This window comes from Staurois parvus, unplaced genomic scaffold (genome assembly GCF_062004578.1).
Source record: "Staurois parvus isolate SC_StPar_1 unplaced genomic scaffold, SC_StPar_1.0 ptg000154l, whole genome shotgun sequence".
Lineage (NCBI taxonomy): Eukaryota > Metazoa > Chordata > Amphibia > Anura > Ranidae > Staurois > Staurois parvus.
In genome coordinates this window covers 3,283,965-3,302,681 of record NW_028317950.1, presented here as the reverse complement: position 1 = coordinate 3,302,681, position 18,717 = coordinate 3,283,965, and the positions used below count along the sequence as shown (strand labels likewise).

The window sequence follows — 18,717 nt, the reverse complement described above, 5'->3', positions numbered from 1 at the left end:
ACTCAGATGTGTACACTCCTTGCATTTAAAAATAAATTTAAGGATGCATTTCTGAGCTGAATTAATTTGTATCTTTATATCCACCTGGAGTTCAGATTTGGGCTAACTTCACACTTGTGCGGGACATGCGTGCACGGTTGCACAGGTGCAGCAGCTCATTCATTTGAATAGGCTGCTGTACCTGCAAGAAACATGGGGGGAAAAGTCCCCAACCCTTTTTTAAAAAATGCAGCCACGTGGAACCGCATGAGATAATGCACCACATTTGCCGATGCGTAGGAATGCCATTATACTCCATTAGGTGTGTTTTGCCTGCAAGTGTGAACCTAGCCTTAGAGATTTCAACTCTGATAGAGACCGATATCTGTGCATTCTTTTAGATGATTAAACTCTAAAATAAAATTCCAACTTTGTACAAATATGTCCACCGCTGATTTATTGCTTTGGTATATCTACAAAAAAACATTTATTTAATGCATCAACATTGTGTTATTTTATGCAAAAACAAACTTTGGAAAGCTGGTGGTTACAAAAACAGGTATATAATGTTTTTTAAAGCGGTTTACATTTATTCCCTTGAATCCTGATTTGCAAGAACCCTGCTTCAGAGCAATGCCATCATTTGTCTACTAGGTGGCAGTGTTATCCCAACGATTCATCATGGAAATAATGTAGGCACACTAAAAAAATGCTCACTAATTTTGTTTTTTTTTGGGGGGGGGGTTTTTTGCAAGCTGGAGATAAAAACATATGCATGGTCCTGCATGATAGGTAAAGTGCTGTGCCTACGTTTGCAGCCCTCTTTATCCCTTTTATGGCCCCCAACTGAAAGACTGGCTATTCAGGGGTGAACTTATGAGCAAATATACCATGAAATGGGCTTTTTTGTTAACCCTTTCACAGGCAAGAGGGTCTGCAGTGCCTTGCACTGCAAAGCAATATGGAGTGTTCTTGACGTTGACGAAAAATAGAATAATTATATTTTTTTGAAAAATGCTTAGAGAAGCAAGAGGTGTCTGTGGGTTGGCAAACTGTAAAAGAGCTGTATTTATATTTTAAAAAACGAATAGCTGTTTACTCATCAAAACTGCATTTAAATTAATTCCAAAAGGGGTGAAATATAATGTTCTCAGGCTATTCTCTACAGATCGAATGTTATACATTGAAAAAAAAAAAAAAAAAAAAAAAAAAAAAAAAAGTGTAAATGGTGAAAGTATATTATGGCCACTAGATGAAGATGAGAAGCATACTTAGTTCATATGATACTCTGCACCATATAGTGGCCATAATGCAGTATTTTCCATATTCATCCTTTTGTTATTCATCAAAAAAAATTCAGTCTGCAGAGAATATAGTTTTAGAACATTTGCACAGAACAATTTTGCATGCGGTTTTGCCAAAAGCAGCTATGCACATTTTTGTATAAATACACTCCTAAGTGTCAAGTAGTTTACCCACACCCACACTGGTCCCATTTGTTACAAAGGAAATGTGTGTGCTGATTACAGAATTATTCTTGTGCTATTCAATAAAAGAGGTCCAGGATGCTCAGTGACTACAGAAACTGTGCAGCTGCTAAGCTGTGTTGTATCACTTTTTGGCTGCTTTGTTGTATACAAGGCTTTGGGAACAAAAAAGGCTTTGAGATCGAAAGGCTTGGGGAACTTACAAGTTATATCTGATAAAATTTACTAAAAGATTTAAAGGAAGCTTGTTTTTAAGGTTGCCGAATTTAGTTTGGGTTTGGTCATGCATCAGTGAATGGCCACTGTGCGAATTTGGGTATTTCTCAGGCTGTTGATTTTAGCTAATGAGGAAAAACCTACTGACTACTCGGTGACCACTGAGCATGTGCAGCTGCTAACCTGTGCTGACATCGACTGGCTGTATTACTGTGTTAGGCTTTGAGAGCTCCCAAGGCTGGTGACATCCAGGTCTTTTTTTGTGTTTGCTGAGTGCTGACCATCAAAGGTTGTAAATTTGTTTTTTGGGTAAGCATATGTCTTGCTTGGTGTTTTGATATGTATTAAAACCAGAACTCACTCTCAGTACTTTTAAACCCTACAAGCCTCCCACCCTCTGCCAAGCACTCTACTCCCATCTGCACATTACATCTCAAAGGGCATTTGCTCCAACACAGCGGCCAGAGGAGGGCAAACCTGGCAGGCATCATCAGGGGCCAGCTGCCAAAGCTTGTTCCCAAGGAACCCAGGCAAAAATGATATCTCATGTGTTCCTGAAGCCTCCTGAGATATGCATGCCACGTGTCCTGGGGACTTCAGCTTCAGCACAGTGGCTGGAAGAGGATGGACCTGGTGGCACGTCATCAGGGGACTGGTTGTCTGAACCAGGAAAATACAGCCAGCTCCTAATGAACACAGGCGAGAATGAAGTCTCCTCTACTCCTGAAGCTCTCTGGGATATGCACACCATAATGGTATGAACTTCAACACACCAAGCAGAGGAGGGTGGACCTGGAAAGTGTCATCAGGGGGCTGACTGCCTGAACCAGAAGGTGACAGCCAGCTCCTTATGAACACAAGTGAAAGTGAAGTATCCTCTTCTTCTGAAGCCTCCTGAGATATATAAACCACATATCCCAGGGGGCATCAGCTTCAACACAGTGGCCATAGAAGGAGAGTCCTAGTGGCAGATCATTAAGAAGCTGCTACCTGAACCAAGAAAAGAAAGCTAGCTCCTGATGAACACAGATGAGAATGAAGTCTCCTCTGCTTCTGAGGCCTTCTGAGATATAAACACCACAGATACGAAGAAGCATCAGCTTCAACACAGTGGTCGGAGGAGGACAGGCCTGGCGGACATCATCAGGGAGCTGGCTGCCTGAACCAGAAAGAGACGGCCAGCTCCCAATGAATATGGCCAAAAATGACATCTCTTCTGCTCCTGAAGCCCACTGGGATATGCAACCCCTTATCCCAGTGAGCATCCATTTCAACACTGTGTCCGGGGGACAACGAACCAGGTGCATGTCATCAGGTGGCTGGTTGTCTTTGCCAAAAAGAGACAGCCAGCTCCCGATGGTGTCATAAAGAAAGATGAAGGCACAGGATCTGGCATGCAGCCGTGTTGGTGGATCACAGCAAGACAATGATGGATTCACTGGGAGTGTGAGGGTGCTGGGTGGACAAGGTTAGAGAGGGGGAAAAAAAGTACGGGTGTCCCAAAACAACCAATAAAAAAGCTTCAGCTTTCATAACCCAAATTGCCTAAAAATGAAAGCTGGAAGGTTACTGGTTACTAGGGGATAACACCTCCTTCCAGCCCCATTCTGGCTCAGCCAGTCATCAAGCTTGCTGTGGGAGGTCTGCTTCATCAACAGCTGGAGACCTACTGTACATATTGGCTAATAAGCTTATCGATAACTGGGATATAGAACTGTGACTATACAAGTTTAGTGCAGCTACTGACTACCTGCATCCCTTCCTGGCTCGTTAGACATCTGTGCCACAGGATAGGCAGAACAGGAAAAATACCTAAAGCATTGAGTTTAGTGACTGTTTTACACACCCTCTCACAGAGCATCATTGGACTAATTTTATTAATATTATTTTTTTTACGTGTTTTAGTCTGATTTGAACAGTTCTCTTCATTTCATTCTCTTTATGTTCTGTCTTTGGTTACATTTGTTGTCTCCACACAGTTCTACTTTCTGTAATTGCCAAACTGGATGGCCAAGCGGTCGGTGACACAGCGGAAAGTGGCAGGTTGCACCTCCCAGTAGGGCACTGGGTTATTGAAGAGACTGATTCCGTTGTAGTAAGCGCGTTTCACCCCGAATCCTGTTGGGCAAAAGTCATTGACGCTCACCTGGGTGATGTTGTTGGAGTGGAGGTATACAACCTAGCAAAGAGAGATTTAAAAAAAACTTTTACTTGGAGGATTTCAAAAACATTAGACAATTTTTAGGAAAGATGCTTTGGTGTCAACTGCGTAAAAATTAAGGCTCAACTCAAAATCAGAATTGGCCTTATTAACATGCATGTAGAGCCATACAAGAATTGTGTCATCGGCTTAAAGCTGAGCTGGACATTGGTCCAGCTTGGCACATTTACTCATTACATACTCATAACTCATATTCATAAAACATATTTTTTTTGGTGTACATACTTTTTCAGTGTTGTAGTTGGATCCTCTTCAACTGCTTCTGTCTCTTTGCATTGGATGGGTCCTTAATGCTGCCAAGAGTGGAGCTACATGACATGGTAATGCTCTTTGCAGCCTTCTCCTGTAAGTCCAGGGTAACCTAATGACATTCCCTGAAAGGATGGGTCAATGATGCTCTGAGCTCAACGAAAGTGGCCTGAATGAATGTCATTCAAGATAGAAAAGGGCCACCATTGTGTATTGAGTCTGCATGGGGCACCACCAATGAGGAGATCGGTATTGCAGCCAGAGTTCCTTTTTGGGGGATCCCGGGGACTGAGATTTTATTTATTTTTTGTCCTAAGCCAGACTTGGGCTTAAATTTATGGTAGAGCCATACAAGAATTGTGTCATCGGCTTAAAGCTGAGCTGGACATTGGTCCAGCTTGGCACATTTACTCATTACATACTCATAACTGATGGACCACTGGAGAAGCTGAAAATCACTGCAGTAGTTGGCACTACTGGAATGGCCATGATCTTCTGGGTCCTGTGCCAAATGGCTTACCCACACACACTAATTACAGGTGGCTACCTGCTCTGCACTGCCATCATTCATAAAAATCTATTTATTTCTAACAAGGCATTTGCTGATTGGACAAGATGGATTTTGTGACACCACCGTTGGCCTCTCCATCTTGTCCAGTCAGAAAATACCTTGTATTCATTGGAAAACAAAATATAAGGGATTCTATGAATGGCACTGGAGGTGACTTTTTTTTTGATGAACAATGGCACACCCCAAATTCACAGTCTCATAGTCCATTAGGAATAGTGGGTAATGTGCAGGGGTGGACTGACCATTTGGAAAATCGGGCGCTGCCCGAGGGCCCGGGGTCAGTAGGGGACCCCATGAGATGCCCCTGGTACCTTTTTCATAGGCTTTTTTGAGTTTGGGCAAGGACACAGGGGCCCCATGATCCCCTATTGCCCGGGGGCCCCATGAGTTGTCAGTCCGCCCCTGGTAACGTGATTATGGTTGAGTGTTTTGTCCCCCTTTTTTCGTGCTGCTCCATGTCTGTAAGATTTAAAGGGTTTGTTTACCTTAACCAAAAAAACTGCCTATGCAGGTAAGAGGCACCTGTAGATAAGAGCAAATTGTGCAGCTTTGAATAAGGTTTAATAATGCCCTTGCTTTAGGTGTAGACAACCTACCTATTTCCTGTAGCCTGGCTGAACATTTCACAGGGGTGACATCCCCCCATTTCTGCCTTGTTGCTAGGATGCTGCAAAGACACTGCTCACCTGCACCATCACAGCAGCAAGCGCTGAAACCCGCACACATGCACTATTTATTATGGCACACAGCATCCTAGGACACTGGCTGGAACACCGCATCATTGGTTGTTGTGCCAGGGGATTGGGTGGCAAAAATGTGGTGGCATGGGGGTCACACTAGGGTAAAGAGGGGGGAAAATGGCTCACCTCAGGTGGCAGCTGATCTAGACAGTAGACACTGTACTTGGATGTTTTAAGGTCCAGCTCTGGGCTTGGTGATGCCTACACCACCTCCAAACCCATCTTTCCTCAATAGAGGATCCTCTCACTTATTTTTTTTGGTGTACATACTTTTTCAGTGTTGTACTTGGATCCTATTCAACTGCTTCTGTCTATTTGCATTGGATGGGTTCTTAATGCTGCCAAGAGTGGAGCTACATGACATGGTAATGCTCTTTGCAGCCTTCTCCTGTAAGTCCAGGGTAACCTAATGACATTCCCTGAAAGGATAGGTCGATGATGCTCTGGGCTCAACGAAAGTGGCCTGAATGAATGTCATTCAAGATAGAAAAGGGCCACCATTGTATATTGAGTCTGCATGGGGCACCACCAATGAGGAGATTGGTATTGCAGCCAGAGCTCCTTTTTGGGGGATGCTGGGGATTGAGATTTTATTTTTTTTTGTCCTAAGCCAGACTTGGGCTTAAATTTATGGTAGATCTGTTGGCTTCAAAGGGGATGAATAATGCTGCATAGGGTTTATAATGACTCTTTATTTTCAATCGGGTAGATATTTAATGTATTGGACTCATTCTCACCTGTAGGAACTTCAGGTCTGGCAGTCCTGGAGGCACTTTGGCGAGCTTGTTATTGTCGAGGTGAAGTTCCCTTAGAATGGGCAGAGAGGACAAACTTCCATTTTCTACCTGTCTGATGGTATTGTATCCCAGTCCTAACCTAGAAAAAAAACAAAAAAACAAAACTGTTACTTACACAGTCAACACCCTATTGTTATCCCAGGTAAATCTAAAAAAGAATTCCAGGCATGGTAAAGTTTGACATAGTGTATGCTACCCCCTTAACCGCTTGCCCTCCAGAGGGTTTCTCACCCCCCCCCCCCTGTCCAGACTATGCCATTTTTTGCGTTATGGCGCGATTACTTTAACTGACGATTGTGTGGTCATGCAATGCTGCACCCAAATTAAATTTACGTCTTTTTTCCCATTAATTGAGCTTTCTTTCAGTGGTATTTGATCGCCTGATTTGCGCTAAACAAAAAAAAAACAACAATTTTGAAAAAAACCTTTATTTTTGACTTTTAGCTATTAAACATGTCCAGTAAAAAAATTTAAAAAAATCAGAATTCATCATTAATTTAGGCCAAAATGTATTCTGCTACATGTCTTTGCTAAAAAAAATCCCAATACCTGTAATTTTTTTTTCTACTAGTAATGGCGGGATCAGCGACTTATAGCGGGACTGTGGCGGACATTCTGACACTGGGGGGAACTGACTTTGTGTCACTGACATCCCCAGTGACACCAATACAGTTATTAGTGCTAAAAAAAAAGCCCTGACACTGTACTAATGGCACTGGGCAGGAAGGTGTTAACATGAGGGGCGATCAAAGGGTTAACTGTGTGCAGGGAGTGTTTTACTATGGGGGGCAGTGTCTGTGTGCTTCACTGTAATCACACTGCTGTTAGTAAACAAAACAGTCCTCTTCCCCATCAGAGGGACCCGGTGATTGACAGCCAAGAATGGTGGCGCGGATAGGGCGCACACTATGTAGAGCCATACAAAGCAGTGTGCAGGAGCTGACAGGGGAGAGATCTGTATTGTTTATATACAGACCTCTCCCCAGTCAGTGATTCTCGGCGATCACCAGGTGCCGGCGAGGAATCACCGGCCAGGACCCAGTGATCGACAGTGGAAGCCGCCAATGGTGGTGCGGGTAGGGCGGCACACGCACCCCCTACCCTGAAATGCGAAATCACGTATATATATGTTATTTTGCGTGCCCCTGTCGCCCTGTAGCAGTATATCTGCTATAGGGCGGCGGGAAAGCGGTTAAGGGTTGCTTAGTAATTTTTGGGTTCCCCATCAATCTGGACTTCTTTCTGAAAGCCCAACTTCTGCTGACACCACCGCACTCTTGTGACCCGAATAAGTCACCACTGTGAAATGGACTCTCACACAAGTTAGTGTAAATCAATATGACATTTATATTGAGTTTGAGCAAAAAGAAAACACGAAATCGCATTGGCATAAGCAGCAATATAATCACTCTGGTCAACTCTAGGCGAAGGTAACAGCATCCACAGAAAAGTAGCAGTAACTGTTAGCAGACCTGCTGTCAGAAATAATCAAATGTCTCCAATCTGAGGAGACTGTTGGATCCCCAGTGAGCAAAAACAACTATCGAATAGATAGACATCACACTCTCCACCTAGGGAGAACAGACCCTACCACCGCCAAGCAAGCAGACCCTCCTCCACTAGGCCACAACTTGTTCCTGACTAGAACTGATGTCAATGTTTAAACTCCCCTAGGTATTGGCTGTACTGTGATCATCTCAGAAAGAATAGGGAACCAGTCCAGCACTTATAGAAGCACCATGTAGATTCTCACAACTGAATTTCATCACAGAGACTTAGTTTGTCTTAAAATATTTACTTTCTATGTGCCTTTTCATACATTAAGCAAAAAGTTATTTGAATGTATGGATTTCTTCCAAAAATTTGGTCAAGAGATCAATTTAAATTACAGCTTGGACATGGCTCGCCCCAGTGTTGGGCATTACAGGACAGTTGCTGAGGTACTCACAAAACTGAATTGGTTTTTTTTTGTTTGTTTTAGTAACTGCAAACTAGTGTCTTTATCCCAACTTCTTCCCTAACTGTTCCAGTTCAGTGGTTTAGATGGTATTGGAGATAAAGGATCAGCGGGACCTTTCAGAAGGATGCCATCAACAGTGGCCTTCGAACTGGTCTCCTTTAATATGGATTTTTATGTGGAGAAAGTGCCTGTAAAGCACTTCTAACCCCAAACACAAAAATGTAATATAGTGCAGCTTACTAATTCTTAAATGTGGTGGCTGCATTTATTTTTTTTAGTGTGTTTTCTGTCCCTGGGTGGCTACATTCCTTCCTGTACTGTATCTTTGGAGGGATCCATAATTGCCCCCAGGCTCAACTGCAGACATGTAATACCTAGTGTTTAAAGAGTGCTGGCAATTTTTTCTTTAGATTGATGCTGTGCCACGATTGGCCACCCATCATGGGCAACAATATGTTGAAGGTTATTTACTTAGAGTGCAGGGGTCAGGAGGGCATAGAACAGGGGTAGGCAACCTTAAAGAGGTGGAGATCTACCTGAACAACATGGGAGAAGGCAAAGATCTGTGGGCACAGTGTTACCTCCTCACACCTGATTTTAACCTCTAATTGCTACTGTGTTACAGTCGTGCGCATTGCACGGCAACCATGGGTTTAAATCAGGTGATGAGGAGGCAATAAATCGCCTCTTCACCACCTGTCAAACACACTTGGATCGGTTTGCAGAGGAGCAGCAGTGTCTGCTGCACTTGTGAATGAGCCCTTAGTTGCATCTGGCAGTGACACTCCTAGGGCTTGTTCACATGTAAAGTTGGGTGGTGGTAAAACCCTGCAGTTGAGTCATGGTTTTAGTAGTAAGTACCATACAGAGTGCAGGGGGCAGGAGTAAGTACCATACAGAGTGCAGGGGCCGGAGTAAGTACCATACAGAGTGCAGGGGCCGGAGTAAGTACCATACAGAGTCCAGGGGGCAGGAGTAAGTACCATACAGAGTGCAGGGGCCGGAGTAAGTACCATACAGAGTGCAGGGGGCCGGAGTAAGTACCATACAGAGTCCAGGGGGCCGGAGTAAGTACCATACAGAGTGCAGGGGGCCGGAGTAAGTACCATACAGAGTGCAGGGGGCCGGAGTAAGTACCATACAGAGTCCAGGGGACCGGAGTAAGTACCATACAGAGTCCAGGGGGCCGGAGTAAGTACCATACAGAGTGCAGGGGCCGGAGTAAGTACCATACAGAGTGTAGGGGGCCGGAGTAAGTACCATACAGAGTCCAGGGGGCCGGAGTAAGTACCATACAGAGACCAGGGGGCCGGAGTAAGTACCATAAAGAGTCCAGGGGGCAGGAGTAAGTACCATACAGAGTCCAGGGGGCCAGAGTAAGTAAGGCACAGTTAATTCTGTATGTTACTTACTCCTGACCCCTGTACTCTGTGCATTGCATACTCTTCACCCCTGCAATCTGTATGGTACTTAGTCCTGTCCCTGCATTCTATGCTTTGTACTCCTCACCCCTGCAATCTGCATGATACTTACTACTGTCCCTTACATTCTGCAAGTTACTTACTCTTGGCCCCTTTATTCTGTATGGTACTTACTCCTGACCATTTTAAAGGGGCCACGAGTAAGTAACTCGCAGAATGCAAGGGACAGTAGTAAGTATCATGCAGATTGCAGGGGTGAGGAGTTCATAGCATAAAGAGTGCAGGGACAGGACTAAGTACTATACAGATTGCAGGGGTGAGGAGTATGCAATGCACAGAGTACAGGGGTCAGGAGTAAGTAATGTGCAGAAGTGCCTCACTAGCAAAAAGTCTGAGAAAAATCCCTACTCTATGCAGAGCAAGAGAATTTTTTTCCAGGGGGTAAATCACAAACAAAAACCATGCCTTGTTTGTAAATTACAGAGCACATACCCAAAGTTAGTTATGCCATGAGTGAGATCAACAGGTATTTTCTGTACTTGCTGATCGAATATTAACCTGTAAAAGAGAAAACTAATGCAGCAACCGCATCTAATGCTCTAGCTACAATATGTTTTTTCTTGGATTTAATTATTTAAACAAACATCAGAGATGGAGAGTTAGCTAGAGGGGGAGCTATGATATCTGGATTTGGAGATACCATAGGAGACTGCACTGTGGTCCAAAAATTAAATTCATACTTGTAGCACAGTCATTAATTGAGAACAGAGACTGTGGGAAGAAAACAAGGATGTGATTATTTGCTTATTGCTCATTTGTATATTGCTTTAGGAGTAATTTATCCAACACTCTGTACTTCAAGATGAATTATTTTCCTGTTTAAGGCAATCTGGACTCATTTAATGTAAAAATTAGCATTTTTTGGCCAAAAGAAGAGGTAAAAATAATTCATTCATGACCTTTGTTTGTTGATCTGAAGGTGGACATAGCCAATATTTTCCCAAGAGCAATTTCTCAGAATTGTACTCATTGTATGAGAGCAGAAAGTAAACGTCTCCTACAAAGAAGTTGTGTTAAAGCGAAACTATAATAGGTTACATTTTTTTTTTTTTTTTGACTGTGCTATGTGTTTACTCGTGGTGTTACCAAACAAGCACACGCATACATTATACAATGTTTGTCTCAGAAATAAACATTCACTATAGGGTTCAGCCTTGACATAGGATTCCCAGAGCACTATGGTTTTTAAAAAAAATCCCAATACAAGTTGTTTTTTTTGTGGCACTTTTTGTCTCTGATTAAAACCTGTAGGGGAATGAGGGGGAGCAGCCATGATCGATTCATTTTTTCTAAAATATTAGTGCAGTGCTAAAAAATGCATGTCATAAATTCCATAAACGCATGCGACTTAAATGCATATGTGAGTAAAGTGCTGAAAGAGCAATATTAATATGACTAGTTCAAGATGACATAAAATGCAATAAAATGTCTTCAGCTGATATCTTTGCACAAGAGAGGTTTTAAATTCACGAATGCTCTGATGAACTACTTGCATTTTATGTCATCTTGAACTAGTTATATTAATATTGCACTTTCAGCACTTTACTCACATATGCGTTTGTCACATGCGTTTATGGAATTTATGATATGCATTTTTTAGCACTGCACTAATATTTTAGAAATTGTGATTCTGGGACTGTTACCTATACCCTGAGTGCTAGCTGCTTTTAATTAATTTGAATATACCGGTACATAATTTTAATATCCTATACTGCATTTAGCACTTGCTCTGTTATCTTTTCTACATACTATGATGCGATTCATTGTTGGTGACACACAGGTTATTTTTGCAGCCATTTTTAGGGGCGTCAGGCTTTTTTTTTTTTTTTTTTTTTTTTACTGCTTCCAAACTACCCTCTGTTATCCTATGTGTCCATGCACACATAGGCTTTCAAAAGCTTTTAGTAGCAGTAGCATTTACCAGCAGAAAAAAAAACCCAGGGCCACTGCATCCAGGAACAGCAGCATTTTGTCTGAAAAACGCTTGACCAGTCTAAATGCTAGGCGCATTTAGTGCTTGAGCATTAGTTCATTTCAATGGCCAGAATAATTTATCATTCTGGCCAGTTAAATTAATTAATGCCCAAGCACTTGACGCTTGTAAACGTGCTTAAACGCTTGTAAAATATTTTTACAAGCGTCAGGCGTTTTTTTTCTGCAAAAACGCAGCTGCCAGGGGGATGGCTTCTAGAAGAGTTTTTTTCTTAACATTCTGTGTGCATGAGGCCTAAATTGGAGCTTGCGCTACTGACCTCCGTAATATAAATTCACAAGTGAAGAAGCAACATCTAGAGATGGTAAGTGTGCCTAAGCAGAACTTTCTTTGCCTGGACACGTATGTTCCCATACTAGGTTTGACTACTGTTCTGGAAAAAAAAAAAATCTGGCCTTACAATCCTTATTTTTTATTAATAACATTGGTAACAACTCCCATTATTACTTGCCAGGTGGCTACCCTTGCCTACAGCCTCATAGCTGCGTATTTGCATTATGAGAACATGTAAGGCTGCATCTGATGACTGGTCTTAACAGATTTGTAGTGGCAATTGGTGATGTCACTACTGTTCTCCTTGCTGGAGAGGAAGCTGCACCTGAGAATCCACAGTGCAAACATCTCCCTGCTTATGCTTTAATTTCGTGGATATGTGCTACTTCCACAATTTTGTATTCCTCATGGACCATTACCCCACCAGACATCAGAAGGGCAACACAAAAATGAAGCTCCTGTACCAAGATGGCTGCTTTGACACTGTTACACAGTGCAGAGCAAGCATAAGTCATATAATAGGGAAACGCTCAACTGCGCGCAAACCACAGGTTCACAGTTTAGGTTCTGTTAAACATTTACTTCATGGCAAAGGATTCCCTGAGCACAGTGGGATATCTAATACACAACATCAGAGTAGTTATCTCCTCTAAAGCCAGCCCTGACTTGTACAAACCAAAGAAATGGAGATGAACGTGTGGGGTTGGAACCATTACAGTGAAAGCACTAGTCATAAGACTTGACTCAATCTGTCCCACTGTGTGTTGGATTGGATTGAAATCATTGCACAATTTCATTTAGAGTGAAATAATGCTATCTGATGATACGTTCTCTGAATCACAATAGGCCTTATGAGGCATGGAGGATTTCCAGACCTGTCATGTGAAAATTGTATTTTCCTAGAAGTAATTTTACCTTTTCTGGAGAAATAATATTGCATTATGTACACAGTTATGATTTTCTAGAAGTAGTCAAGCTTCCATCCTTCCTCTTATTCTAAACTTCTCACCCTGTTTGTGTTCTTACCTGTATAAATTAGGTAATGAACTAAGATCTCCCATTTCAACAGCCTGAATCTTGTTGTGGTCCAGGTGGAGCTCGTTTAGAGAAGCTGGAAGACCTGCCAATAGAAACACAGGAAATTGCTTTGGTTCACAATATAAGTCTGAAAAACAAGGATCACTGTAAACGTTTTCAGCACTGAAGTAGAAAAGTATCAACATGAGGATGCTTTTCTTTGCCTCTTCTCAATGTGCTTCAAGTTCTGCAGGATACAAACCTACTGCATGCATCTTATCACAGTGCTGAGGTGTGAATGATGCCACCAAGTGAGGGTTGTGAACTAGCGGCAGATCTGTATTTAAAATAAACCGGGGGCCACCCTATGTATACCAAAGTATTTACATATCCTGCACTTTCGGTGAAAACACTTTTAAACAAGTCCTCCTTTATCTCTGTAGGTATAGGCATTGTGGAGAAATTCCTCTTCAAAATTCACAGCCCAGGCATTGAAATCTTATTTTTTTTTCTTATTACTTTATATTGCACCATAATATGTCCAGCCTCTGATGTAAATGCACAGCTGGTGTGTTTTAAAGTTGATTTCTTCCAGCCTAGAGTCTTTCTTGTGATCTTTAAAGATACATTACTTCACTGTACAAGCAGCTAGAGAGGCCAGGAACTGCTTGTTTTAAAGTTCCTTTACTGTCTTTAAGTATGTTTTAAATATTTTATTTAGTCTGGGCACAGGTGCACTTTTAAATAGAAAGAACAATATATATTTAGTAAGTGTGTATTTTTAGTGAGTTGCAGCAATGTTCGCCGTTAAAACTGAATCCCAGGCAGATATTAGACAGAAATTAAAGCGGAGCTCCACCAAAAAGGGGAAGCTTTGTCCCCTGCTCCCCATTAAGGATTGATACCTTTTGGGAAACAGGTTGGAACAGGTACCCGAATTTGACAGGTACCCGCTCCCACTTTTGCTGAGATCACCTATGCGATCGGAAGTGGAAGTTGTCCCTCCCTCCCCGTACTCTTCTGGGACACATGATAGGTCCCAGAAGACTACGGGGCCATTCACAAAGCGCAGCCCTTTTCATGCATGTGCAGTGGGCACCCGACTGTGAAGCTGCAAGCTGTCATAGCTGGGTGCCCACACTAAAGATGCCGGCACCAGGGAGAGAAGAAACCAGTGGTGGTGAGGACACTGCTGGACCGAGGGACAGGTGAATGGCTGTACTTTAAAAGTCAGCAGCTACAGTTTTTGTACAGTTTTTTTCAGCTGGAACTCTGCTTTAATGCAGCTCTGTAATCATTAACTACTTCCCGACCGCCCTATAGCAGAACTGCTGCTACAGGGCAGCAGGGCTGTGCAAATTCACATGTGTGTGTATATATACGTGATTTTCCATTTCTGGGTAGGGGGCGCATGCCGTTCTACCTGCACCACCATTGGCGGCTACAGATGTTGATCGCCGGGTCCCGGCCAGAGATTAAAAAGCCAGTTATAGACCTGGGCGGGTGATCAGTTTTTTCTTTTTTTCCCGGGCCAGAGATTCCCTGGTGGCACCCGGCGATCATGGAGTATCACTGACAGAGGAGAGACCTGTGTGTAAACAACACAGGTCTATCTCCTGCCAGCAGTATGTTTCCCTAGTAACACAGAGCACACAGTTAACCCTTTGATCACCCCAGATCAGGGGTGGACTGACAACTCATGGGGCATCCGGGCAATAGGGGATCATGGGGCCCCTGTGTCCTTACCCAAACTCAAAAAAGCCTATGCAAAAAAGGTACCAGGGGCATCTGATGGGGCCCCCTACTGACCCCGGGCCCTCTGGCAGTGCCTAAATTTCCAAATGGTCAGTCCACCCCTGCCCCAGATGTTAACCACTTCCTGCCCAGTGTCATTAGCACAGTGTCAGAGCTTTTGTATTAGCACTGATAACTGTATTAGTGTCATTGGGATGTCTGTGGCAGTTCCCCCCCCCAGTGTCAGAATGCTTGCCGCAGTCCTGCTGTAAGTCGCTGATCGCCACCATTACTAATATAAAAAAAAAAAATCCAGTATCTATACCAAGGGTCCTCAAACTTTTTAAACAGGGGGCCAGTTCACTGTCCCTCAGACCGTTGGAGGGCCAGACTATAGTTTAAAAAAAAAAAAAAACTATGAACAAATGCAGACACAGTACAGGACATGACCAGAGACTGCGGACATACAACGGTGGCGGGAATACTGGGCCGGCTGCTCCATAAGGCACACAGACATTTCCCCCAAGTTTGTCTTATGGAGCGAAATAGTGCCCCATCATTGGTGTCAGTGGGGGGAATAGTGCCCCATCATTGGTGTCAGTGGGAAGAATTGTGCCCCATCATTGGTGTCAGTGGGAGGAATAGTGCCCCATCATTGGTGTCAGTGGGAAGAATTGTGCCCCATCATTGGTATCGGTGGAAGGAATAGTGCCCCATCATTGGTGTCAGTGTGAGGAATAGTGCCCCATCATTGGTGTCAGTGGGGGGGGGGGGATAGTGCCCTATCATTGGTGTCAGTTGGGGAAGGGTATAGTGTCCCAACATTGGTGTCAGTGGGAGGAATAGTGTCCCATCATTGGTGTCAGTGGGAGGAATAGTGTCCCATCATTGGTGTCAGTGGGAAGGATAGTGCCCCATCTTTGATGTCAGTGGGAGGAATAGTACCTCATTGGTGTCAGTTGGGGGGAATAGTGCCCCATCATTGGTGTCAGTGGGGGGGGATAGTGCCCCGTTATTGGTGTCAGTGGAGGGGGATAGTGCCCCGTCATTGGTGTCAGTGAGGGGGGATAGTGTCCCATCATTGGTGTCAGTGGGAGGAATAGTGTCCCATCATTGGTGTCAGTGGGAGGAATAGTGCCCCATCATTGGTATCAGTGGAAGGAATAGTGCCCCATCATTGGTGTCAGTGGGAGGAATAGTGCCCCATCATTAGTGTCAGTGGGGGGAGGAAAGTGCCCCATCGTTGGTGTCAGTGTGGGGGGGGGGGAATAGTGCCCAATCATTGGTGTCAGTGGGATGAAACGGGGAAGAAACGTGCCCCATCATTGGTGTCAGTAGGAGAAATAGTGCCCCATCATTGGTCTCAGTGGGAAGAATCATGCCCCATCATTGGTGTCAGTGGGAGAAATAGTGCCCCATCATTGGTGTCAGTGGGAGGAATAGTGCCCCATCATTAGTGTCAGTGGGGGGGGGGGAAATAGTGCCCTATCATTGGTATCAGTTGGGGAAGGGGATAGTGTCCCAACATTGGTGTCAGTGGGAGGAATAGTGCCCCATCATTGGTGTCAGTGGGAGGAATAGTGCCCCATCTTTGGTGTCAGTGGGAGGAATAGTACCTCATTGGTGTCAGTGGGGGGGAATAGTGCCCCATCATTGGTGTCAGTGGGGGGGGAATAGTGCCCCGTCATTGGTGTCCGTGAGGGGGGATAGTGTCCCAACATTGGTGTCAGAGGGAGGAATAGTACCCCATCGTTGGTGTCAGTGGGGGGGGAGGAATAGTGCCCCATCGTTTGTGTCAGTGGGGGGGAAGGAATAGTGCCCCATCGTTGGTGTCAGTGGGGGGGAGGAATAGTGCCCCATCATTGGTGTCAGTGGGGAGAGGAATAGTGCCCCATTATTGGTGTCATTGAGAGGAATAATGCCCCATCATTAGTATCGGTGACACCAATGATGGGGCACTCTTCCTCCCACTGACACCAATGACACTTAACCTGCTGACCCCTGTTCCAGCATGGTGCTGCTGCAGCCAGCATACCTGGTTGCAGCAGTACCATCAGCACGGCACACTTACCTGTCAGCTGTCCTCCTTCACTCTGGCCTCTCCCTCACTCTATGTCCGCTTCCTCGCAGGTGATTGGCCGCCTGTGTGCCTTTCCTGAGCTACAGTTCTGGAGCCCAGTCACCGGTGAGGAGGCGGAGCCGAGCGGCGGGAGTGGCCGGAGTGAATGAAGGAGCAGCGCTTCCTGGACTGGAGCGTCGTGGGACTGGGACTGGAGCCAGGTAAGGTACAGCAGCCCCCTGCCCACCCCTGTACTTAGTGTCCCTTCCTCGCGGAAAATACGCCCCTGCCGGCGGGCCGGATAAATGGCCTCGGCGGGCCGTAGTTTGAGGACCCCTGATCTATACCATCATTTGTAGACGCTATAACTTTAACATAAACCAATTACTTTACATGTATTGGGATTTTTTCAGCAAAGACATGTAGGAAAATATACTTTGGCCTAAATTTATGAAGAAATTAGATTTTTTTAGAAATTATTTTACTGGACATGTTTAATAGCAAAGTCAAACATATTGTTTTTTTTTTCAAAATATTTTTATGTTTATAGCACAAAAAAATAAAAATTGCACAGGTGATCAAATACCACCGAAAGAAAGCTCTATTTGTGGGGGAAAAAAAGGACACACATTTTATTTATGTACAGCATTGCATGACCAGGGGCGGACTGACTATTTGAGCACTCGGGCACTGCCCGAGGGCCCAGGGTCAGTAGGGGGCCCCATGAAATGCCCCTGGTACCTTTTTTATAGGCTTTTTTGGGTGTGCTTTGAGCATGGGCAAGGACACGGGCCCCATGAAATGCCCCTGGTACCTTTTTAATAGGCTTTTTTGGGTGTGCTTTGAGTGTGGGAAAGGACACAGGGGCCCCATGATCCCTTATTGCCCGGGGGCCCCATGAGTTGTCAGTCCGCCCCTGTGCATGACCTCGCAATTGTCAAATAATGTAGTGCTGTATCACAAAAATGGCCTGGTCAGGAAGGGAGTAAATCCTCTGGAGGACAAGTGGTTGATACATCATTAAATTTATTTTTTACATGCAAGCAGTTAAAGTACCATATATGACCTGGCATCAGCCTCCTGCAGTCCCTGTACAGCAGGTTTGGAACAAGAAAAGAAAAAAAAACACAAGCAGCCAATCCATTTATGTGCTGATAAGAGAATAAAGACCGTGTCGCGCTCACCACTGTGCTGCTTCACCTTTCACTATCCAGTGACAGGCTGGGGGTGGCTCCAGAACAACCTGGGCTCAGTGGCATTGGTTTGAATGATGCTGGCCATCAGACTGAGGGCATCTCTGGATTGAAGGTGAATATTGCAGCAAAAGCTCTTTTTATTACCTTATTTTTAATAGGCTATTTATTTTTACCTTGTCATTTTTGGCTGAAGTTCTGCTCTATGATTTTTTTTTTTTTTTTCATGATATACTCTTCCGTGTTTTCCTTATCGTTTTCGCTGGGGGATTATTAGATTGCCCCCAGATACAGTGCAAACTCAATTTGTATATACCAGTGAATAAAGGAGATGGTCAGTCTTTAACACAAATGCTGAACTAAAGCTTGGCTGAACTATTTGGGATCTTTAAATGACATGGTAACATGTGGACAGCTGATGTTTCATTCCCTTGGTAAAGAACAGAGCTTCTTCACTGTCGAGCTTCACAAATTATCTTCCAGCTTGTATCAATATTGAGGAACTTTCTAAAAGCCTACTCATTTCCAGTGTGGCTGAACAAATAGATACAATAGAAGGTAAAGCGATACGTTATTGGTACAAGCTGTTGACATTTCTCTACTCCAAGCATTTCCTATAGTTGTAACAGCACAATATGAATCTCATTGGCTTTGGCTGTAAATATTTGGAAAAAAAACACACTCCTAATAGAGCTGCTTTTGGAGAATGTGAAGCCGAGGACACAGTTCATAAAAAGGGGACACTCA

The 18,717-nt window shown here is 44.0% G+C and overlaps 1 protein-coding gene across 1 annotated transcript in view; it reads right to left on the bottom strand.

The window, feature by feature from the left end:
* Positions 1–409: 409 nt before the first annotated feature.
* Positions 410–18,717, bottom strand: part of BGN (biglycan) — a 158,527-nt gene continuing 140,219 nt past the window's right edge. The window contains exons 6-8 of the mRNA XM_089674928.1: positions 12,994–13,087; positions 6,201–6,339; positions 410–3,861 (exon numbers count right to left, since the gene is read on the bottom strand). Coding sequence (XP_089531054.1) covers positions 3,664–3,861; positions 6,201–6,339; positions 12,994–13,087 — 431 coding nt within the window. The 3' untranslated portion in view covers positions 410–3,663. The remainder of the gene's footprint in view (positions 3,862–6,200; positions 6,340–12,993; positions 13,088–18,717) is intronic.